This window comes from Apium graveolens, chromosome 3, assembly GCF_009905375.1.
Source record: "Apium graveolens cultivar Ventura chromosome 3, ASM990537v1, whole genome shotgun sequence".
NCBI classification, from domain to species: Eukaryota; Viridiplantae; Streptophyta; class Magnoliopsida; order Apiales; family Apiaceae; genus Apium; species Apium graveolens.
Genome location: NC_133649.1, coordinates 21,513,394 through 21,538,646, shown reverse-complemented (window position 1 = coordinate 21,538,646; position 25,253 = coordinate 21,513,394). Strand labels below are relative to the sequence as shown.

Sequence of the window (25,253 nt, the reverse complement as noted above, 5' to 3'; positions counted from 1 at the left end):
ATAAAAAAATTGCAAAATATGTTCCGTAAATTGCAACCATATTTTTAACCTAAAATGTAACATAAAATGCAACCTAGAATGCAACCTAAAACAATAATATAATTTAAACTAAATTTCAATCTATTATGCAACATCATATTTTTACAAATTTTTTCAAAGTAAAATCATATTTTTGCATTTTTTTCAGAAATTTGTAAAATTAAAAATAATTTTTCAAAAAGTTATATTTTTGATTAATTTTGCTCCTTTTTTTTTGCAGTAAATAAACAAAAATGAATTTGTTGACTCCCCGAGTGTGGCAGGGTCGAGTGATATAATGCTCACAACAATCTCCTCATACTCATACACCCCTCTTTCCCCCTTTGGCGCCAAAACTTGACTGTTCACGCACACAATAACACAAACACATACAGTGCACACTCTCCAGATCTTACTAAATCTTAATTGAAGGCTACAATAATGTTGTGGGTAGACAAGTACAGGCCCAAAGCCCTAGACAAGGTCATCGTTCATCAAGATGTTGCTCAAAATCTCAAGAAATTGGTACTTTCCCTTTCTTTTTATGCTTTATTATCATAATTAAATTAAAATTAGGGTTTTGAAATTGATTTTTAATTACATATGTGTATGTATAGGTTACGGAGCAGGATTGCCCGCATTTGCTGTTTTATGGCCCATCAGGCTCTGGGAAGAAAACCCTAATTATGGCTTTACTTAGACAGATGTTTGGTGCTAGTGTCGAAAAGGTCCCCCTTTTCTTAGTTATTCTTATTTTAGTTTTTTTTTGTAAATTGGGATTTTTTTTTGTTGATTGATTCTTGGATGGATGATAAAGGTTGTAATTTGGTTAATTTCGTGCAGGTGAAGGTTGAGAATAAGAATTGGAAAGTTGATGTAAGTATTGTCGGTATTTAATTCTTTCTAAAATTTCGAATATTTAGCTTTCTAGAATTTGAGATAAAGGTGATTTATAATTATATAGAGAATACCACATTTTAATTGGAGACCATATATGTTATGCAAGTGAGATGCGTTCAAAACATAGTGTGCAAACATACAGTGTTCTGCAATCAGAATATAAATGGTCTCCAATTTGGGTGCGGTCTCCATAGAACTTAACCCACATTACATAATTTATTGTGAAAATTGTAAAAACTATTCTTAAATGTAAATTGATAATGTATAAACTATCACTAAGGCCTTAAATATTTTTGAGCTTTGTCTTCGAATTCTGAATGAATTGGCATTACAGACCAATTTACAGGTGATTACTATCTATTTATTTAATATGGTTAGTTATGTCCATGTTTGTTTTCAGGCTGGAAGCAGAACTCTCGATCTAGAGCTTACCACATTATCCAGCACTCATCATGTGGAACTAAATCCCAGTGATGCAGGATTCCAGGACAGATATATTGTTCAAGAGATTATCAAAGAAATGGCAAAGAACAGACCAATTGACACGAAAGGGAAGAAAGGATTCAAAGGTGATTGGTTAAATTATTGCATCTGTACACTAATTACTACGGTGTTAGAAGCTTTACTTACACCGCATAATGGAATAATGAGGACACAGTATACCATTTACCTGTGGTCATTACATATAATGTGTTTTATTATCATTGAAAAGACGAAAACTCTTAACTAAATTCTGACTTAGTATATTAGATTGTATCACAAGATTAATTCCTTTAAGCTTTCAGTGTACTAATGAAATATGTACTCTATGTAATAAATTTATGTATGTTTATTATATGACTGACTTGGAAGCTTGTTATGTACACAAATTTACCTTCATATGAAAAATGTCCCTTGTTTCTCGTATTTTTTTACGAATTATTTATTAAAAAAAATTCATCAAGGTTATATCTTATATTATATCATTACTCTTTAATTCAAGAGGCTTACTTATCACATTTTCACTGCACACTGGAGCTGTATTCTGCAATCCTGTATAGAATACAGTGAAAACGAAAATTTATTGTACTAATTTCTATGCATTGGATCTTGTTATGATCTATGATACTATGACTCTATGTACATACTTCTCCTTGAGTATTAGGTATTATACATTGATTTCCTAAATTGATGATTTTTTTCAGTTCTTGTGCTTAATGAGGTTGACAAACTCTCAAGAGAAGCACAACATTCTCTACGAAGAACAATGGAGAAATACAGTGCATCATGCCGCCTTATTCTGTGCTGCAATAGCTCCTCAAAGGTCACTGAAGCAGTTCGTTCTCGTTGTTTGAATGTACGGATTAATGCTCCAAAAGAAGAAGAGGTTAGTGCTGTTTCACATATCCTTACACAGCCAGAAACATATACTATCAATTAATAGTCCCGAGCTGCCATGAAATATTGGAAGCGACTCTATTGTATGCTGATGCCCACGATTTTGCCTAGAAGTTATTGGATATGTTCAAAACAATTTTCTGTTTCAGTTGTTCTGTTCCTTTTATTGATTTTTGCTTATTCATGATATTTAGCCTTTACATTTTTTTGGAGTCATTTGTTTTTCCCTTCTTTTATCTTCATGATGATAAAAACTTTTTATCGTTCCTTCTAGTCAATATCTGCTTGCCATCAACTTTCAAACTATATAGATGTTAAAGAAATTAGATATAGTAACGGTGGCTGTGGCTTGTGTTTGTTCATTCACACTCCAGTATAGATAACTAATACAAGGATAATATTTGTTTTCCAAACTTTTCTTAAGAGGGTAAGTAATCGTTAATTTTTGCTAAATTGCTTATAATAAAACATGCTATGTGTATATATTTTACTAGATTGTAGAAGTTTTGGAATTCATCGGAAAGAAAGAAGGGCTGCAACTTCCGTTTGGATTTGCTGCTCGCATTGCAGAGAAATCAAATCGAAGTTTAAGGAGAGCTATATTATCATTTGAGACTTGCAGGGTCCAACAGTTAAGATCCGTGTTTATATTGTTGAAGTTTTGTACATTTTTCGAATTATTATAGTCACTGCTAGGTAGTTTTTTGGATATCTTTTTGTAATGTTTATTCCTTTCCTTTAGTTATGTTCGATCTCTTTTGAAAGTCATTTTCATGTCACTTTTTTCTTAGGTATCCGTTTACTAACAATCAGTTAATACCTGCAATGGATTGGGAGGCATATGTATTGGAAATAGCATCAGATATTATGAAGGAGCAGAGCCCTAAAAGGTTTGTCATTGATCCATCCGTATTTAATTTTGTTTTCCTGAAGGGCGTAACGTTTACAAAATGTTCAAAGACTTTACAAAATGTTCTCAGTTTGGATCTTTTTTAGTTAATTGATCTGAAAGGTGGACCACGTGCTCAGCACACAACTAAATTTAGTTGATATCTGAGATGCGAAGAAAACTTTACAATTAACATAGTGTGTACATTTTCAACAAATGAGTTTTTCATTTGTATTATTAAACACTCTTAAGTCTTAATCTCTTTAACTTATTTATTTTTGTATCTTGCCTGCCATAAACTTAAGCTTTAGCCCCTATATTGTTGCTTGAATTGCTGTAGGTTGTTCCAGGTCCGTGGGAAGGTGTATGAGCTTCTAAGTAACTGCATTCCTCCAGAAATTATTCTAAAAGTCAGTGTTTTTATTTTTTTTTTCTTTTCCCCTTGCAATTTCCTCCTAGAATTGTAACACAATTACCTTGCCTGATGTTTTTCATTGCTGTTCATTCAGAGGTTGCTTTACGAGTTACTGAAGAAATTGGATGCTGAATTGAAGCATGAAGTTTGTCACTGGGCTGCATATTATGTAAGCTATCTTTTGCTCTACCTCAGTTTGGCACATCCATCTTCGTCATCTTTATATTCTATCACTCTTTTTTGTTCCCACGTCCAAAGTATATGTAATGACTAGAATTGGATGATCCTACAGGCTAAAGTTATGTGTTCTGCTAAATTCTTTGGGTAATATTCTTTAGATTTTGCTAGGACAGCTTATCTATTACGAGTATTTTGAAACTTGAACCCCTAGTTAAATAAAAAGGTGGTTCAATCGTTTACCCTGCATGAGACTACTATTCGAGACACCCTAGAGTATAGATGTCAAGACATTCTTCCTCGGTCACGGGAATTGGTAGTTTATCTTGAAGCCTTGCTTTTGTTTAAGGAACAATTTTTTATAGAGCGTCTTCTATGTGAGTATGTTGGCCTCCCAAGTTAAGTGCAAAAAAACTGTTGAGGGCTCAACTGTGTGGACTTCATCAATTGACAAAGAATAAAAGAGACAAAGAAATTAATGATTTATATTATATATAGTTCTTACATGACGTGCCAAGATAATATTATCAAGTGATAGTTGGACAAGGAATTACAGTAATTGGTAAGATTTTAGTTTTTTGCAATTTACTAACCTTTTTTTATTTTTTGCAAATTACTAGATTTTCGGCACAATCACAATAAATATCTCCCTTATGAAAATGTTAATTAAAGTTGCATTTCTTGTTGACTACAGGAACACCGGATGCGTCTTGGACAGAAAGCCATATTTCACATTGAAGGTACCATGTACAAATTTTCTGAAATCTAATATTACCTGTGGTGCATCATGTGGAATGAGACTTTGGAAGGTTTTTAGTAAATTTCCATATGTTTGAGATGTGATGATTAATATATACTGAATACATAACAAAATAAGCAGATACTTTCTGTCAACATCTTTACCGTTTTTTTTGTTGAAAGAAACTACATCTTGAGCTTGACCAGTGTTGCCATTATTAGTATATTAGGAAATTAAGTCTCTAGTGCTTGTCTAATAGAGCCGCCACTTATTTAGGCATGGCTTCTTTTCTCTGAACATGTGTAGATCAGGCACACATTCTTACTGTTAACATAGCTTATAATCAGATTAACACTATATTTAGTTGATAATATAGCTTCTGACATTAGATACAGATCCAAAGTAAAAATAGAAATTAGGTATGAATTCAGAGCTGGCTGGATCCAGGAGTTTTCTAATGTTTGACACATTGTTCTGACTTTTCAGCATTTGTAGCCAAGTTCATGAGCATCTACAAGGGATTCCTTATCTCCACATTTGGATAAGGATACAGTACCTTTTCACTAGCAACAAAGTCAGTCAGTTAAATATCAGCTACTGGCAGATAAAGGGAAGAGCCTGCATTTTTCAAATTTCAAGATAGCCATTTTATCTTCTTTCTTTTCTTCCAGTCTGTGATGAATTTTAGATTCTATCTGGACCCAAATGACTCCTTTGAGATTTGTCAATTTGTACTGCATCTGCATGTTGAATTATCTTGGATATTATAAAGATGTTGCAAATATTATTTTGGGGTCCCCATGCATTGGATTTGGTGCTGATAATGTGAGGCGTCCTCCCTGTTGTTTTCACCACTTCAAAATAGAAAAAATCAAAGGCTGGTGATATTTGGAGTGAAGATGATAATAGTTTAAAAAGAAAAAAAGAAAGTCAAATTATATTTGTATATCTAAACACAGTTTTAAGTTCACTAAAATCTGGCAAGGAGAAGTCTATAAAATTTAATGATTTAAATCCAAATATGAAAGTGAGGTTATACTAGTAAGGAACAATCTCCAATAATTAGTTTGCAATTTGTTTCATCAAGAACACATGTGACTTGAATTTATCAATTTTTTTAATAGACAAAATGATATTACCAAAAATATTAAATATTAATTATAGGATGATATAAATAAAGAATGAAACGAAAATTTTGAAGAGAAAAATGCGCCTTAGTAGGTTCCTAGGGGGATTGTTCATGGGTTGCCTGAATGTATAGTGTTTTTTAATGGTAGAATCGGAATTTTTTAAATAAATTTTATAATTGTAATAATATCTCTTGTACATTTACATTACAAAACTCGGTGAGTATAAACTCAATGTTGTTGAAATCCAGACTGATTTCAATATGATTTTCAATTACATCACATTTTTCGATTAATCCTAATACGACTTATGTACTCGTAAATGAAGAGTACATAAGTTTGGGACCCCTGTACTATCAAAAGAAAAGAATTGTAGTAGCAAGCAAAAAATTAAGAGTATTGACAAATGTATCAAATTGGTTATTCAAATTTTATCCCAAATAATGTGTTAATGGTGAATTGGTAATTTAGGAGAATGTGAATAGGGTAATTTATGTGATGAAAGATAAATTTAACCTATTCTTATACAAAATTAATAAAAATTACTAATTTCTGAAAAATTTACGAACTTGAACCGATAAGTACCAACTATTAACGGAGTATTAAGTTTATATATAAGATATCAATTGTGACTGAAATATCCGATATATGAAGATAAAACATAAAACTACATACTACTAGACTGACTGGGGCCGAAAGTAAATTGGCATATATATCCCATTTGGGGAAGTTGCATTTTTTTTATATTAATATTCAAAGTCACCGACTCTTGATCGCTACATATCCATTCTTTCATCATCATCAATCTTCTCAATTCTGTAAAACTACAATGGACAATCAACAACAACCACCTGAAGCTCTCAAACTCGACAACGACTCTCCTCAACCATCTGTAAGTCTTCTTGCCCTAGCTCAATTTTCTACTTTGTAATTTAGTACAACTGATTCTAACTTGGGGTTTTGTTTATTTCTACTTTGTCATATGTATCTAGTTTATTCAAGTGGTATGCAAGAGTTCAGGCAAAACCAGACGATTCGCACAGGGCACTGATGCTGCTTTTGCAGTGAATCTCATTAACAAGAAGTTGCTTCTTGATAATCCCCCTCATAATTCAAACCCTCTACTTGCCTCCCATATCGAAGCTGTTAAGCCCGGGGAGGAGCCTATCAGTTTCGGCCCTACCGCTACTCTTGTAAACTATGCTCCTCCTTGGATTTTACAAACTGTTGTCGACACTCACTCACACACTACCGCTTCTGCAAAAGGAGAATCTGCTCCTCACAAACCAAGAAAACAAAAGGTATTTTCCTTTTTTATGTTCCGTTTCTCGTGATTTTCAATTTATCTACTAATGCTTTTGCAAATGCACAACTGATGTTATCTTTTTTATTTGGTTAATTGACTTGTGCTGTGTTATACTATTATGCTCCTCTTGAATGCGAGTCAAGACAGACACATATGTGACAATTGGTTGTGATCATTTCTTGGAATACATAGTATTACTTGAATTTGTCGCCTTTCATGACCTCTTTGAATAATTCTTAGCATTAGAGAAGATTCTTCGAATTTAATGATCAAAGTAACAATTGTCGGCTTAATACGACAACTATATTTGTCAGCTCAATCCGACAGCTATTTACACCTTAATACAACAAACGTTAAAGACTTGCTTACGCAAACAAAGCACAAATCACTATATTTTCCCGTTACTGCAAGTTGGATTGCACTGGCTGCATCATTTATATTCAGTGACCTTTATATCACCAAATAAGTATCTTGAGATATCTCCTAGTCATTGGCCAAGACCAAATTTAGTTATCTTCTCCACTTGAAGGACATGACAAACATAGTTGTGAATGCTAAGTATATATTTTTTTTGGGGGGGTGGTATAAATATTTTTTGAATCGTGTATGTGAAACTACATCTTTTATTTACTCAAGGAAGTGGAAGTAAGTTGTCCCAAACTTATTAAGGAAAAAAAAAGTTTTCCCAAACTTTTAGATTGCTTTAGATTAGTTTTTTATGCATATCCAAACTTATTACAGCTACCAATGAGAGTAATCTGAACAATAGTTAAACAAACATTTTAATTTATATTGGACATTGTGCTGGAGCCTGGGATCTAATAGGCGAACAAATATATACGATGATGTATTTATATTGAGAACAGTTAAAAAAGAAAGATAGAATGTCATAATTGTCCCGGTTGGAATCGAGTCAATCAAATTACTGTTTCTCCCTTTGATGAAGTTAATCTTAACACTTGAGTAGTGTTATACTCGATATACTAAAAAACTATAACTATAAAGATGTGCAATTTTAAACCACAATAGGGTCATGTAGTCACAACCAAGTATGTTAGGGATCAAGATGTAATTTAAGAATGTGGTAATCTATTACTCTTTTAATATTGTGGTAATCAATTGAAAATTAATATGCAACTTCTCCGGTAATTAAGGCAAGAGAGGCCTTGAGCATTGTGCTTAGTCTTGGTTGATTTGTAACCCCAGATAGCATCTAGAATTTCTTAACCTTTCATGGGTTATCATATTCGAAATTTTTTGTAATTACTGTATCATTTTGCAGGGCAGTGAAGGCTATTCTTCTGCAAAGAAGACATCACAACCACTTAGTCTTTTGTACATCGGAAAGTTACTGCTTGCTGCTCTTATAATTTTCGTGATCGGGGCGACGTTCACGCTAGTCCTTGAGAACCTTCCAGCACTGCTCTTGTATATCAACTCCAATATGTAACGTCGATGATGTTGATGTTTTACCTGTTGTCTGCATTTACTCTCAAGACTTGTGTGCCCAACTATTATGTTCATCAGTTCATGTTTTTATCTTCTTAGCAGTATATAAGCTGAAGGTCATGTATTCAAGTTCTTGATCCGGTCTTGAGTCTGTATTAGTTTTGTTTAGTAGTTGATACAAAAGGCAAGAGTCATAGAAACATGGGACGAAATGGTGGTTTTTTTCACCTTGGAAGATAATGTTCTGACCCCTTGATCAATGCTACTTTTAATCTGCCTGTGAAATGATGAAAAACGATGACTTTTTTACCTTTGTTGTTTCATCTGATGGTAATTTTTTTATATACTAGCTTCTCTTTGGCTGCTTTATGATTGGAGACAACTCTTATGATTACTATTTGCATTCACTCCAGTTTGTGGTCTGTTTCAAGGTGGTTGTGTAACGAACAAGTAATTCTCTAGTGTAATTTCATTCAATTTTTCGATCACTATTTAGTATAAAAATCATCTTCTATTTACCTTTTAGTATCACCTTACCAGTAGTCCAAACAATTTTACAACTTACATATCTTAGAAAATAACAAAATATTGGCATAAATATTGATCTTAAACGACTGCACTCGTACTTTTATTTTAATTTCAGATTTTAGATTTCCATGTATTAAATTTAATCAAAAAATATTCCTTTTTTTGAGGAAAAAGTGGATTCCCTCTAGTTATCATATCATGTCTCGCATTTTATTGATAAACTTGAAATACTTCCACTGTTTAGTGTAAAAGAGATGAAACTTTGTTACGGATGTAGCCCACAACTCAAACTGAAGTATAAGTTTCTTGTATTCATTTGAAATAACATGTCCCCGCTCCTGAGGTACAGTTCAATTCCCCAAAAGCTTTTAATTTTTTTGTATGTTACAGCCTCAACTTTGATGATATGATATATAACATTATCACAAAAAATACAACAAAGTATCACTTGCTGGGAGCCTGAAGCTATCCTAATCAGTTCTCGGATGAGCTGCAGATGTATCAACATAGTCGGCAGTTGGCACGACAACTGCACCTGATAATAAGCTGTGCTTCCTACCATAGAATACATAAAGCAATGCTCCTGCTAGCAGCCATACACAAACGCGAGTCCATGTGCTAGCCCTGATTATTCCAAGAACCAACATATATCATATCAACATGAGACTTAGGGAAGGAGAGGGTAAAAGAATAATTGATAAATACCATAATGAGTAAATGACTGGATACCAACCCTAGATTTATCAGTAGGTATGTGTTTATAAGAATGCAGACAACAGGTAAAAAAGGAACACATGGACACTTGAAACCTGTAGAGAAGTCAACAAATGATATAATGTCAGGCACCGTGCAAAGCTTTTAATCCTCCTTTTAAATAAAAATCTATGAAGAAGCTACAGAGAGCTAATTTGTAGCCAGAATGTAATCTGACAGATACATACATACACACACACACACACACACATATATATATATATATATATCCAAGTCGACAGTTACCGAAAAGCTATCATCTTCATCTAATATGTTTCCGCTTACCAAGGGTTTTCCCTGAGATTTGCATGCCATCATCTTGATTGATGAAGGCCAGTGCAGTTAAACAGCACAACAGAAGAGCAGCACCTATTGCGCAACAAGTGAAGCGAGGAATGCTGATACAGTCAAAGATGTTGACAGTCAGGATGGTAAATGAACATTATTTAAATCTACTGTGTTGCTTCTAAATGGATATATGATGATCCATCTCGTAACATTTCTTGCTTTTACACTGATATACGGACAACATATACACTTGGCAAGTAAAAATTGCAGGTCCACAAAGACTGTAATCAAATCGAAAGAAGCAAGTTGGTGTTCTACTTATATTAATATCCCTATTATATCAAAATTACCTTGTAAAACAAATATTGGATACGCCATCTCATATAGCTATCACATTAGTTATCTTCTCTCTTCTAATTGCACTTAGTGTAAGATATAATTGAATTTGCTATTCGAAAGGCAATGTGTTATTAGATTCAGGTGCAGGCACGGTCATCCCCCTATTTGCATAATCATTGTTACTGTTGTTTAGAATTAGAGATGGAACAGAAAGAAAAGATGAGGTTTGCTTCTCTAGTTCTGTTAACAAAATGATAATGTGGGTATAAGTTTTCCTCAGCAGTCGGCACTGATTATGTGGGTATGGGTTTTCTTCTGGACCTGAAACATGGTCAAAGTCTAGGGTGGACATGTGCAACCTAGTAGAAAGAACCATCTAGTTTTGTTGAGTATCACAAAGGAAATAGTTCCAGCATTACTACACAGATAACAAAACACACTCCCAAACTTATCCCAAACTGTTTCAGCAATACGCATACTCAAACAGCAAAGGGCTCACAGTTAGTTTCAGTAGAAGTTGCATAATAAAAAAAAATCATTTTTAACTTCCTTCTGCAAGACTTGCAGATCGTAGTAGGCCAACCTGATTTTTATGTTGTTGTGTATAATATATATAAAAACAAAGAAACAAACACAGTTTGATAAATATAACTCAGTAAATATACCACTCAGGCTTTGTGATTCTTCTAATATGTCATTGTGACTCTGATACTTGATGATGTCCAAATGTCATTCGAGTCCAAACTGTTATAGCATCATAAATGAGACCTCGGATGCGTCTGCTTCCATAGAGTCTACTTATTCTATAACCCTATATTGTTAGAACACTAAAATACAGTTACCATACTGTTAACAGCAGGGTGGCGATGTGCGAGATATTTATTTCTTCTCTAATCACTGATCACAGTGAACAGCGCAATAAGAACCTAAAAACAAGATAGTTAAAAGTTGATAGACCAAAGTTTTCCTAATGATTGATATAGTTAATCTTCTGGTATTTAAAAATTCCAGTAAGTAAAGCTATGGACTTCGGTCAATTTGCAAACCTGTGAAAATCTTTAGCTGAAGCTGCAGATGAGAGCACAAGAGCCCCTATACAGATAAGGGCTATGCTCCAAGAAGCGATTCTCCTTCTTAAAAGTTCACCTCCTCCATCTGTGATTATTAAGGATAAAAAGCCGTTATTAAAAATCATTACTAAAATTAGGTCTGTAAATGAGAACAAACTGGATGTGTGTGTGTGTGAGTGAGTGGGTGTACATCGTAGGTAACATATTGTGTTGCTATTTCAAGTATATATACCAAGGTTTGTGCTCAAATGAGAACTGAGAGAAGTGGTGATTTGGATGCAAATCAGTGCCAAGAGTTGAATACAAATCACCACTTACAGTTCCACACATCAATAATGATCTGCGGTCAAATCATCAATTTCAACTATATAAATCACCAGTTCTCATTTGTAGTTGGTTCCCATTAAAGCGAGACTCTATATACCAAATAATAGAAAGCATACAATAAAGTAACTCATTCTTGGCATATTTTATATAATATAATTCAGATCACTTTTGCGTACAAATTACTAATGTTTCATAACTGATCAGTATGTCAAAGACACCAAACAAGCAACTATGAAGGGTGCCTTTGTTGTGTACATGTTGCTCAACTATTACCTACAATTTCTGAATAATTTACATTTTATAGAAATGCTTGTTACCAGAATCATGATAATTGGCCCATACAGTAATGCATTCTGCTTTACTTGAATAAAAAATTCTGTGCTCCAGTTACAACCTGACCAGTAAGCATTTCATAACCCAGATAGTTGCAAACAGATTAGTGTGTGTGAGCACGTGCTTGGGACATATGTCCTAGTAATATATAAAATTGCACGGGAAGGAATAAAGCTTTACTTTGGGAAACTACTTTATTTATGAGAGGATGTCTAACAGAATCTTCAGATTCTTCCCAATATATATCCTGGTTTACAGTGCTGGATGGTAATGAGACAGCAGCGGCATATTCTGAAACTGTTGATGGTATAGAATCTTCGCTTGGGGGAACATATCTCAATATTAACACTGAAACCGCAACAGCTGTGAACCCCAATAATGTACCTACACTGACCTGCAATGAAAGGAGGCAAAATAACATATGTTACTCTCCCTCGAGTCCCAAGGGGGTTAGCAGAAGGAGACAGACATACAGTTTTTTTGGATTGTTAGCTTACCATTCCTGCCAATTCTGAAACATCCATAAGAAATGATAGGGTTGCAATAAAGATGCCAGTCAGTATTGTGCCCTTGACCGGAACTTGGGTACGTTTGTTGATGTCAGAAAGGAAGGATGGTAACAACCCATCTCTAGCCATAGCCATTAAGATACGAGGCTGAAACCAGGAAGAAATGGAGAAACATGAGATTAAATTCTTCAGTCCATTTGGCAATTTTAACCAACATATTTAATAATTAGCAATATGACCTCTTTGTACTAAATGTAGTTAGCAGTTGCTACTATAAAAATTGAAAGACTTTCTAGTAACTTTAAGAGTACATTTCTTAATAAAAGAAGTCCATTGAAAAAAATAAAGAGACTGAGTCAAAAAACAATAGATCTATACCTGGGGAATAATTGCACCCATTAAAGCTGCACAAAGAGAAGTAACAGTTCCCGTAGATATTATGTATCTGCAATTTAAGAAAAGCTAAATAAAGTAGCATATAGAAAATCCTAGCTTGAATTCCTCTATATTGGGAAAGACATAGCACAATAAGAGTAAAGGAAGATCACATACACTGCCCAACCCATCCCATAGCTAGCAAAAGCTGATGAGATAGGGGTGTCTGGATCTAATTCATTGTATGGCACTAAACCAACTACCACAGAAGAAATAAGCATATAGAAAATGCAACAGGTAGCCACTGACATGCCAATACCAAGTGGCATATCTCGATTAGGATTCTTCACCTGTCATGATAGTATGAAGAAGGATTCTCAGGTCAAACTTCTTCTATGAGAAATGCATCCTACAAGATCTAGATTAACGTACACCTAAATTTTATACTGGAAGAGAAGACTTTGCAGAATAGGGAAATAAAATGCATACAAGCTGTAATATATTTAGCCATGTCTTCACGGTCTTCCCGTCTTAACAATAATATAGTCTTAATTAGCTCGAGATAGTAAAAACTAAGAAGCTGCTACTCATCTTCATCTTTTCTTAAAACGTTATGTATCATTTTTCTAATACCACTAAAATCATAGAAAAACAACAAATCATTTGTAATTTTTACCTCCTCAGCAGTGCTGGTTACTGCATCAAATCCGACATAGGAAAAGAACACTGCTGCAGATCCAGAAAGTATCCCATTGATGCCAAAAGGGAAATACCTATAAAAGACACATTAATAGACTAGTAAAGTAGTAATACATATTTCTCATCAAATTTAGGAAATAAAAATTACCCGCTAGACACTTGGTATCCTTTCCATCCAGTTCTATAACCTACAATTCCACCAGCTATAAGGATGAAAATTAAGGCAACAATATTTACAGTTGTAACAGTGGCCTGTACCAGCGAACTCTGCAGATAGTTGTTGATTATATTAAGCATTTTAGCCTAATAAGAATTGTAAAAGTATATTTAAGTATTTAACTGTACCTCCTTGATTCCAGTGCACAGGAGTCCAGTTACAAATAAAACCAAAATTGCTGCACATGGATCTACAACTGTACCATGAATGTTAAGACGGCCTAAATAAGCAGGCAAATTATCCATTCCTCCAAAGAATAATGCCTGTATGTAGCAATATACAGAAAATACGGTATTTCAGAGTTATATTTCTCAAAAAATGGTCTCAAGCAAAGTGTATAGAATGAAGGGCCGGAAAAAAACTCGAAATTAGCCTGAGTACCACCAGTGAGTTTGGGCTCCGCTCTTTAAGAAATTGTAGTGTTTGACTGGGCTCGACTCAGATACAATGTTGAAAAATGTGTTCGCATTTGTTTCATAATTAATATAGTTTAAAGTTTGATAAATTTTTGGTTCAACATACGTTCAACTATCACTGTCCATAAACAGTTTATTGAGTTTAGGAAGAGAGCAGGAGTTCCCTTGACATAACTCAATTGTTGATGTTCAGAAATATTCATCAAGCTAAATTAAACAAAAAACGTGTGTTAATGCTTTTATATTTAGAAGCTAGCTAGGCCCGCAAGCTTTTTTGTGATCACAAACTTGTTCAAATGAATTATTCAAGCTGCTCACAAGATTTACAAACTGAACTATTTACTTGTCTGAGTACTGCTTGTTTAGAGTTTCGAGTTCAAAATATGAGCCCAAGTTCTGCTCGTATACCCTTTGCTCTAGATCTTTTTAGGAACGAATGTAATTAAAAGTAGAGAAAATCAAAGTGGAATAGAGAGAAGTAAAGTGACATGAACTCCCAAGTGTAAGATTGAGATGGATATTGATGAAAAGATAAAAGCTTGCTAGATCCGCAAGCTTGTTAGTGATCACGAATTTGTTCAAATGCATTATTCAAGCTGCTCACAAGATTTACAAACTGAACTATTACTTGTCTAAGTACGGCTCGTTAGAATTTTGAGCTCAAAATCTGAGCCCAAGTTCTGCTCATATACCCTCCGCCTCCAGTCTTATTAGGAACAAATGCAAATAAAAGTAGAAAAAATATAAAAGATCAATATAAAGTTACAGGGTTGTTTAAAAAAAAAATTAAGAAAATTTCATTCACTTTGTTCGTCTTCCATTCCACTATTTGACTGAAAAATATGGTAATCATATTTCTGCTTTTTTGCATATTTAAGACTCAAGAGCACCCATAAAAAATTATAAAAGTGAAAATGTGCTCACTTTACTTCCATTCCATCTGCTTTCCTCCCAAATCAAACTCGGGAACAGGACAGTAACTTTCGAATCAAACACGAATGCACTTTTTATGAATTGAATACTGAACTACTTGCCAACAACTCGGCATATTTACTACCCTAATAAATTGAAAACAGGGTGGCATTATATGTTTGACATTTAAAATTTTAAAGCAGCCCAGTTTAATATACCACCCATTCTTCTACTGGTAAATTTTTGCACTTGTCAGTTTCTCCCAGTGTGTGCTCCGTGTGTAATAAACTATACAGAATATTTAAGATGCAAGCAGCATAATGTAAATGGAAAATATAGGGAAAATGGATTTTTTCGTCACCCAACTTATTGTGTGTTTATAAACTTACCACTTAACAATAACTTTTTTTTGTTTTACTCACTAAGGTTAGGTTCGGATTTAATTATTAGCATTTTGTCAACTTTTTGTAAACAGACGCATAAAATCAGATCATATACGTATATTATTTTTTAGATGGGGACTAAGAGCATCTCCAATACTACAAAACTCTTAGCTAAATAATCTAGTTGGCATCTAGGTGTCAAGTATGTGGCATATTTAGATAATATGTAAAAAATTACACTCCAACCATGTATTCCCTTAGCAAAAATTATAAATAATCATTTTTAGTTGGCTATATTTGGCCAACCAAAAAAGCCCTTAGGTATAACTTTACATAATCATAATATAGATAATATCATTGGAGTGTATATCAAACCCCTTAGCTAAAATTTTACAAAATGGTGATAGCCAACCATTATCACCAACCATTTTGCATTTTAGCATTGGAGATTATAAGCTCAAAACCAAAATTATTAGGAAGAGACATCCCAATTTGTCAACAATGCTAATATAATCATAATAGGAGCAACAAGTCAACAACTGTTTTAGTCTTTTAAGATTATGAGGATTATTTGACTACTACATATACGAGGCAGAAGATACTACTAAAATTTCTACGAGATTTCTTTAATTGAAGTAAGAGATTTGGGAAATAAGAAAAAAAAAATCAATACAATCAAATTAGAAAACTGATCATAAAGTACTAAAAATATTAAAAAGTTACATATCAATATTTTACCAAACTTCCACATGGACACTTTCAAAAACCCAATGAAATCACTAATCATAACTCCTTCATGCAACTTTTACCGACCCAGAATCAAAACTATAAACCCATTCATTCTAATAGAATCGTGAAACAAGTATATATATAAACACAAAAATAGAATAATGTTGTATTAATGTGAATTTGGTATTAAATCAAACAACTCTCACGAGGTATTTTTCATATGAACATTGTTTTCTAACTTATTTGTAAGATTTTCTTTTTGTATATAAAAATTTAAACGTTAAATTTTTATTCAGAAGAATAAAATTTAGAATAATTTATGAAACTACATCTTTTAGGAGTCTTAAAATGTGTGTCAAACTCTTATTACCCGAGGTAAACATCTTGGGGACATATGAAGTACTATATATAAAGATACAGACATATATCAAATCAATAAAATATTACAGACTACCACTATGTTTTAATAATACTATAAAAAATTGACATAATGCTAATAATAAAATCCGAACCTAATGTTAGTGACTAAAAAAAATATGAATCTAACATTAGTAAGTAAAAGAAAAAAAATTATAATTGAATGGTAAGTTTCTAAAGATACGATAAGTTGAGTGACGAAAAAATCCATTTTCCCAAAATACTAAGTGAAGGTTTTATTCTACAAAGTAAACCTGGTCAAGATATGTTCAAATCTTCCTGTAGTATTTCGGGCATAACCATAATTTATCATCTCATTTTAACACGCACAGACACATAAAACCTTAGCATTTAAATTAGCATTTAAATTTTTACTCAGTTAATCCAAATGCTTAAACAATCGAACCCTAAGTGTCATGATCAATTCCAATTATACAGTATTTAGTAACATTAGGGGTTTGAAATGGTCAATTAAGTAAAGTTTAATTAAAATAATAACTGTTTAAAAGTAAATAACTTTCGAATCAAACACGAATGTTTTTATGAATTGAATACTGAACTACTTGCCAACAACTCGGCATATTTACTACCCTAATAAATTGAAAACAGGGTGGCATTATATGTTTGAAGTTTAAAATTTTAAAGCAGCCCAGTTTAATATACCACCCATTCTTTTACTTGTAAATTCTTGCGCTTGTCAGTTTCTCCCAGTGTGTGCTCCATGTGTAATAAACTATACAGATTATTTAAGATGCAAGCTGCATAATGTAAATGGAAAATACTAAGTGAAGGTTTTATTCTACAAAGTAAACCTGGTCAAGATATGTTCAAATCTTCCTGTAGTATTTCGGGCATAACCATAATTTATCATCTCATTTTAAGACGCACGGACACATAAAACCTTAGCATTTAAATTTATACTCAGTTAATCCAAATTCTTAAACAATCGAACCCTAAGTGTCATGATCAAGTCCGACTATACAGTATTTAGTAACATTAGGGGTTTGAAATGGTCAATTAAGTAAATTTCAATCAAAGTAATAACTGTTTAAAAGTTGGGATTTTATGTGTTCTTGAGGGTAAACACTTGGGTCCAAACTCCAAACTGTCATTCAGTCGTATAAAAATTACTTTTGTATTAAAACCATTTTCTCTTATTTTTTAGGACCTTGATTAAAATAAGAATAAATCTCTTCCAGATTAGTACGACACGCGCTTATAATTCGAATTACATTACTTGTGCTAGCTTAGAGGGGCTTTATCCAAGATATTGATGATATGAACTTTCTGCTACATTAATGGGGATATTGATAATTGAGGATCTATGAAGGTTACAATTACAAAACGACAGACGTGTCAATGCAAAATTTGCATATATTAAGTCATTTGGGTGAATGATCATACCAAGTGACTCATGACATATAGGTCGTTCATCTTCTTATTTGTTCACTCCGAAAGTATAAATTGTACAATCAAAAGATATTGAATAGGCCATACCACATTTGGAGATATTCCACGAGCAACGGCTGCGCCACCAAGTGTAAATTCCAATATCATCGACCAACCGATCAACCAAGCAACACTAGAGCCAATAAGAGTGCATAGAGTTAAAGAGAAAGTGAAATCTCCAGATGAGACATGCTCATGTATATAAAACATGTTGCATCGCAATGTAATCACTAATCTCTAACCAACATGCTTTCTATTACTGGATGTATAGGGGAACTGAAGAACATCAAGTATTTCAAAAAGTGAAAAGATTCATTGTGCTGGATTTTAGATATATATAAACATTCATGAGAAGCACTTTAAGATTATGTGAAGTTGACCTCACCCTTCTCCAACACAAATGTAAGAGTAGTGATAAGCACTCCCAGCCGATGGGCAGCGACAAGCCAGCTCCGCATAACAAAAAGCTGAAAGTCCAGCGGCAATTCCAGCTATTAGAAAAGAAATAGCAATAGCAGGTCCTGTGTGCTCGCTAGCAACTGTACCAACAAGAATGTATACCCCGGCTCCAATGGTTGACCCGATACCTAATTCAGTAAAGCTTAATTTAAATAGAAACAGAGGTAATGAAAGAATTGGATAACAAGTAAAATGGCAGCTGGTCATTATCTATAACAGGACCCATAAACAAACATAATAAGCACAAAACACATTACAAACATGAGCAGCTTCGACTGTTATAACTTATAAGCATCCACTTAAACACAAAACCTATGACATATTTTTAAAATTAAAGCCCATATGTCAAATAGAGAGAGAGAGAGAGAGAGGGAGAGAGGAGAGAGGGAGAGAGAGGGGGGAGAGAGAGGGAGAGAGAGAGGGGGGGGGAGTACCAATAGCAATGAGGTCAAAAGCAGTGAGTGTCCTGGCGAGTTGCTGACCACCCAGCTGAGCCTTAGAATCAGCTTTCTTTCTCCGTATTAAGCATCCAAATCCAGAGTACAAGTGCCTATTTCCTCCATCCCTGTGCATTTCTACAACGCTACACCTACTCATCAATACTAATACGCACACATAATCATCTGAAATTCATCAAAAAGGACGAAACACAGAAATTAACTTACGAAGAATTAGAAGAGAAGTCGGTAATGTATGGGGCTATATATAGAAGTTGATATCCATTTACAAAATTCTAAAAGTCCCGATTGCCGCATCTGAATTACTCAAAAATGATTGATAGTTGATACGGTGTCCCCTGTTATGTTCTTATCGTTTAAAGCGTCTACATTCATCTCTGTTTTGTGTTGAGGTATGTTCAAATGTATTATTTTCGTGGATTCCAAATGTACATATTTTTTTATAGATTTTAGAAAATTTATTAAAGTGCCAACGTGATGTGTTCAATAAAATATGTATATTTTTTTTAAATATTGATAATCGTAAATTAAATTTATTAAAACCGTAAATGAACCGAACTCTGATGAACTATTAATGAATCGAACAAAATTTTTAATGAATAGAATAATGTTTGTTACTTTTGTCGAACAAAATATGGTATTTGAACTCAAGTTCGGTAATATTTGGATCAAACATGACCAAAGTGTTCGCGAACATTGTGAAATTCTTGCACATTATATAATTTTTTTTAGAAAACAAGTTATTTTTAATATAAATTGTGAATAATATATACATATACATATATAATATTAAAAATATCATATTTTATCAAATCGAACTCAAACTTAATGTAGGAGTCAAAATTAAGCCGAATATGAAGCACACTTGAATCAAACACCTTAAAAATTATGTTAAGATTAATAGACAAACAAAGCTTATCGAATTAGTGTTCATTCAAATTAGCGGGCGAACTTATTTAACTTGAACTCATACAAGTTTACGAATAGTTTACTTCATATACGGGCCTAAATATTATCGAAAGTACGAGATCTTCGGTTTAAATTTTAAATAACATTTTTAAATTTATTTAAATAATTCAAAATATATTAGTTTCAAAATATAATATAAATTTATGAATCCCGGTACGAATTATCGTGTTTTTCAAATTTAATGGAATTATATGTGTGATTGTATTGTCAATTTAGTGTAAAACTAGCTTTATAACCAGTGCGAGGCACGAGCATGATCTAACATCACTATTATAAAATTTGTATATGTGCTTATGAAATAAAATATAAATTCTCTTACGAGAAATTATTTTAAGGATGAGTTTTTTCGGCCTTTATATTTTATAGCTGATATGAGACACATCCATTTTCAAAACTCATATGTTAATAAAATGTATACATGTTATATTATTGAAAAATATGGTATGATGTGAGATTCACTTCTTTTTAATTTTGTATTTTCGTAAAAATTGTATTTGAAAGTGTTTAAAGTTTTTAATTTTTTTAATTGTTACCGTGTAACATGGAAATTCATTATTTGACAATATCATGTTAATCGATTACAAAAAATTGAGTTCATTTATGTGAGTTACCTTAATTTCTTATATTTTATATGTATGTGTATATGTATATATGTTTGTATGTATATATGTATGTATGTATTTATGTTTGTATATATGTATGTAAGCATGTATGTATGTATGTACGTATGTATGTATATATGTATGTATGTATGTATATATGCATGTATATATGTATGTATGTGTGTATATGTGTGTGTGTGTATGTATGTATGTATGTATGTATATATGTATGTATGTATTAAATATTGTGAACTTATATTCCAAATTATAATCCGAGGATTATATGTATCTAAATAAAAATACGATGTTTATTTTTTCGTTCGAAATATAGTTTCTTATAGTGTAATTGGAATAAGTAAAATATTACATATGATATATTAAATGCGATAATAATAAATATATAAAATTATAATAATATTAGAATTTAAGTCTATACTTATAAAAATACATATATAATATAAGTATAAGTTCTTAATATACAATAATAGAGTAGTAATAAATATATAATTATTGATAATTAATAAGCTAGATGTAATTGATATATGTTATTAAATTTGATATTTATTAATACATATTCATGAGGGGTACTTAAGTAATTTTAAATTATTAAATTATCTCAATGAACCCCTAGTTGCTCTATTATAGATATAATAGATGTACTTTCTCCGTTCCACTTGATTTTTTATATTGGAGTTGGACATGAAATTTAAGGAAAAATATAGATTAAAGATGAAAATTTGGAAAAGTAGACAAAATGGTTAGATCGGTCAACACTTAATGTACAAAATAAGTATAATGTAGTAAATTAATGGATGGAGCTAACTTTTATATTATAAAATTTAGTTAGTTTCGAAAACTGTTAAAATTTAAAGAATTTAGATGAATCCATAAAATATATGTGTAAAAATGGATGAGAAGAATATATTACTAACTAATTATGTGCAAATATTATTTAATATTATCAAAATGACTTGCAACCCCTAGGTCATAAGAATCTACCGATTAATACTTTTGGTCGAGTTTTTTTCGCTCCTAGACGCTTTAACAACAGTTGCTCTAGCTCTTTAACTCCTTAGTTACAAGAGAGGGCTATCTACTACAATGGGACATAGCTTCTCCTGTCTCCTTGAAACCGCAGGAACAAGAAATAGCTCCTTAACTTTTTAGCTACAAGAAACTACAACCCGGTGCTGCTGTTACCTGCGCGTAGGGCCGTCCCCCACTCCCGTCCCGGGGCGCTAAGGAGCTTTATTTCCCTTTTCCCAGTCTTTTGTGCTGTAACAGCAGTCGCGTCTGGAATATCGAATCTAGCTCTTAGCTGGTCTAGTCCAGCGCATGTTTATCATATCGATAAAGCGGGTTTCGTCTTCTTTTCCGGAAAGCCAGTCATACTATTCCACTTTAGCTAATGATGAAACATAATTTTTCTTTGTCTGCAGATGATGATGTCCACTCCTGGCTCGACGCGCTTAATGAAAAGGAACTCTCTAGATTAATAAAAAATTTCCTTCGTAATTAAGCAGCATCCTTTAAGTGAGTTGGGGGGCGGCTTTGTATAGTAGGGGTGCGCCGGACCGCCGACGAATAATAGGTACCCCCGCCCCAAGCAGAGTTCGTGAGCCGTGTAATAGGCGGCCAGCCTCGAGATTACTTGCAGAAAAAAGCCTTCTAGGGTTGTCTTGTGTCTCCGTAGCAAATATCCATTTTTTGATGGGCGAACGACGGGAATTGAACCCGCGCATGGTGGATTCACAATCCACTGCCTTGATCCACTTGGCTACATCTGTGTGATTCTAAAACAAATAAAAGAAAAAAGCGTGACGAGAATTCTAGAATTAGATAAACAATTTATTATTAGATATGGAAGTTGGATTACCCTCCTTTGAGTGTGAGTTTTTAGGCTTGCTGGCCTGATTGAAATCGAAAACTTGGCTCAATTGAAGTCGGGTTCTCTTTCTACGACCCTTTTGATATGATAGGCACACAATAACTCGGGATTTAATCCCATAGAGATGATAAATCTTTCGCCTGTAAAAAAATTGTAGTTCCCCGGTAATTCCTTCAATAGCGGCTAGATTTTAAGTGGCTTCATAATCAGAGACTGAAGCATCAAATGGAATGGCAGCAAGAGCATTTCGAGATCTTCGAACATATTCGAGGGTTCTGCTCCTGTTGCTAGCTTACGAACTATTAGCCATGGAACTTGCTATTGGTGATCATGGGGCAGCAGGTTCAATGCTAAGCACTATATCTCCATCTGGCTCTTCCTTTCTATCACGATATTGTTAAAATTTATGAGTTTTTAACAGTTTACTTAAAGATTATGTCGGTTTATTTAGTTGGCTTATTAAATATTACAAATTTTGTAAAATTATTTATAAATAGTTGTACGGTACTATGATCTAAAGGGACTTACCCCCTAACAAGTAATGGAAGTAAGTGTAAATTGTAGAGTATATAAAATATTTTCACTTTTACTTATAATTATATTTTCGAATTTTTTAAAATAAACGAAAGTAAGTGGTGATAAATACAAATTTGATATATTTTCGCTACAAAACTTTGACTTGCCTACTTATAATATACTTTTTCCCTTTTTAAACAACTCGGGAGCAAAACCTTAATATGTAGTTTTATAAAATTGTCTTATTTGAAATTAAAATCTAATAAGTTAAGAATTAAGTCTAAATCCTGATGATAAACAAATTACATTGCATAATTATGTTAAGATAACTTGTAATCTTTTATAGCTAGCCAACTTAAGGGATAATCATTGAAGGAGTAGTACATCAATTGATAGGGTTGTTGTAACATTTTCTATGAGAATCTAAAATAGGGTGGTTAAGTGTAAATATTTGATGTCATGTAATTCATATTAAGTGAAGTGGGTCATCAACTGCTAAATGAAGGGAAATCATCAAATGTTATCTATATCGGCATATCAACTGCTAATCATGTGACTATCAATGGCTAAGGAAAGCCGTAGCAAAAGACTTTCAATGGCTAAGGAGTTCTGTAGCTAGTGGCTATCAATGGCTAAGAAGATACATGGCTAATGATAGTGATATGATAGTGGCCAAAACCTAGGACTGTCACAACACATGGGCTGATGGGAATTTCATAAAAGAAAATGAGAAGCCAAGACAAAATTTGCATGTGATATTGGATGCTGAAGAAAAAGAAACATTCCATTTTCATGCAAGACAAATTGGAGGGATATTCAAAGCAATATATCAAGATACAATTCATCCTCATTTATCAAGCGTCATGAGAAAGAGAATAAAGAAGCAATCTTGATGGACCTCGAAGACTGTGTTATGTATTGTCTAACAAGTATTGTAACTTGGTGATATATAAACTAAGTAATAGCAGATGTTTTACTCAAGAAATAGGTTTTACATTTTCAGAGAGCTTGAGAGAAAGATATCTTCCTCTGAGTGAAACATCATAAAATGCATATGTGAGATTATATTTGTAATTGTAACATATTACTTCTTCAAATAAAACCTCATGTGGCAAGTCAACAAACAAACCACCCGAAAATTTAAAATATATGTGTTCATATTTCGTCTCCCAAATACAAAATAACTTGGAAATTTTAATTTGTATTCATCCCCCTCTACAAATTATTGTTAGTGAATAACATCATACAAATATGTTTATAGTTTATTAAAATCCAATATTGTATCGAGTGATGATAATATAAATTTATAAATATAAATAAGATTTTAAATATATTAAAATAAACAGATGCAATAATAACTAGTGTATTATATATAAATCCTAGTTACTTATTGTTTATTTTTCTTTTTAAAATAAGATTTTAATTACTCGTCGTTGTGAGCTTGTTTGACTAGTACGGTTTTGAAAAATTAATTATTCACTTCAATATGAGTCGCAAAAAGATGTTAAAGTAAGCGTATAATATATGAAGGGTTTTGAGGCATAAAACGCAACGAAAACTGTAATTAAAAACGTAAAAAATCATAATTACGCATGATTAATGCAAAATATATATATTTAATTCATAAATCAGGTTGTTTACCTTAAGAAATTTTAAAAATTGGTTGATGAATGAGGATCCAAAACTTGTTCAATCACCACGCATCCCGCTCTCGCGAACTATGCTCTATCGGTATCTACATGAATACTTAAACTCAAGGATTGGATGTGTAGTAGCACAAAATCTTTTCTTCTTGCTGTCTCCATCATCTCTCTTGGTGGTTAGGGTTTTTTAATCAAAGCCTTATCATAAAAACCAGCCAGAAGAGATACAATATAGAGATTGGAAAAACGAATTATAAGTCTTAACTAATCATGAGTTAATAGTAATTTAAAATTCCTATTTATATTATAATTAAGTCTTACTTAATTATTTAACAACAGAATTTCAGAATTAATATTAGTAAATTCGAATATCATTATTTATCTAATTATTTAAGTCATACTTAATTAATTTTATAAATAATTTGAATTACTTTAATTTTATTTAAATCCAATTTAAATTAAATAATCGTTCAATAATTCTTTGTATGTAACCCAATAGGTTATGTTGACAACGAATTTTGAATCTAATTTAAAATCATAAACAATGAGCGGCATCTAGTAATACATCATTGCTACC

The 25,253-nt window shown here is 32.7% G+C and overlaps 3 protein-coding genes across 10 annotated transcripts; 2 read left to right on the top strand and 1 right to left on the bottom strand.

The window, feature by feature from the left end:
* The first annotated feature begins 311 nt into the window (after nt 1-311).
* Nucleotides 312-5,302, top strand: LOC141711954 (replication factor C subunit 3). The gene is made up of 11 exons (XM_074514690.1): nt 312-543; nt 636-746; nt 862-894; nt 1,319-1,487; nt 2,103-2,284; nt 2,790-2,926; nt 3,087-3,185; nt 3,525-3,594; nt 3,694-3,768; nt 4,471-4,516; nt 5,002-5,302. The coding sequence occupies exons 1-11, from the start codon at nt 460-462 to the stop codon at nt 5,058-5,060; spliced, it is 1,065 nt and encodes a 354-aa protein (XP_074370791.1). The 5' UTR covers nt 312-459; the 3' UTR covers nt 5,061-5,302.
* A 1,042-nt stretch (nt 5,303-6,344) lies between these two features.
* Nucleotides 6,345-8,706, top strand: LOC141711953 (uncharacterized). Its single transcript, XM_074514689.1, has 3 exons — nt 6,345-6,534; nt 6,635-6,943; nt 8,231-8,706. Exons 1-3 carry the CDS (start codon nt 6,472-6,474, stop codon nt 8,396-8,398), a joined length of 540 nt encoding a protein of 179 aa, XP_074370790.1. The 5' UTR covers nt 6,345-6,471; the 3' UTR covers nt 8,399-8,706.
* A 510-nt stretch (nt 8,707-9,216) lies between these two features.
* On the bottom strand, nt 9,217-19,466 carry LOC141711952 (cationic amino acid transporter 4, vacuolar). Of its 8 annotated transcripts, XR_012571495.1 has the most exons (16): nt 19,266-19,466; nt 19,035-19,183; nt 18,527-18,728; nt 18,190-18,274; nt 13,964-14,098; nt 13,767-13,885; nt 13,596-13,692; nt 13,097-13,269; nt 12,923-12,989; nt 12,533-12,691; nt 12,216-12,429; nt 12,020-12,096; nt 11,352-11,460; nt 11,153-11,231; nt 10,971-11,049; nt 10,028-10,076 (listed from the first exon to the last, which is right to left on the bottom strand). XR_012571495.1 is itself a non-coding variant. In XM_074514688.1 (15 exons), the coding sequence occupies exons 2-15, from the start codon at nt 19,171-19,173 to the stop codon at nt 9,396-9,398; spliced, it is 1,842 nt and encodes a 613-aa protein (XP_074370789.1). In that variant the 5' UTR covers nt 19,174-19,189; nt 19,266-19,465; the 3' UTR covers nt 9,217-9,395. The 8 variants fall into 8 exon arrangements, 3 of the variants coding, with proteins under 3 accessions (XP_074370789.1, XP_074370787.1, XP_074370788.1); XM_074514688.1 differs by lacking the exons at nt 10,971-11,049; nt 11,153-11,231; nt 12,020-12,096 and adding exons at nt 9,217-9,549; nt 9,659-9,734 and having other exon boundaries at nt 9,964-10,076; nt 19,035-19,189; nt 19,266-19,465; XM_074514686.1 differs by lacking the exons at nt 10,971-11,049; nt 11,153-11,231; nt 12,020-12,096 and adding exons at nt 9,217-9,549; nt 9,659-9,734 and having other exon boundaries at nt 9,964-10,076; nt 19,266-19,465.
* Between the last annotated feature and the right edge of the window lie 5,787 nt (nt 19,467-25,253).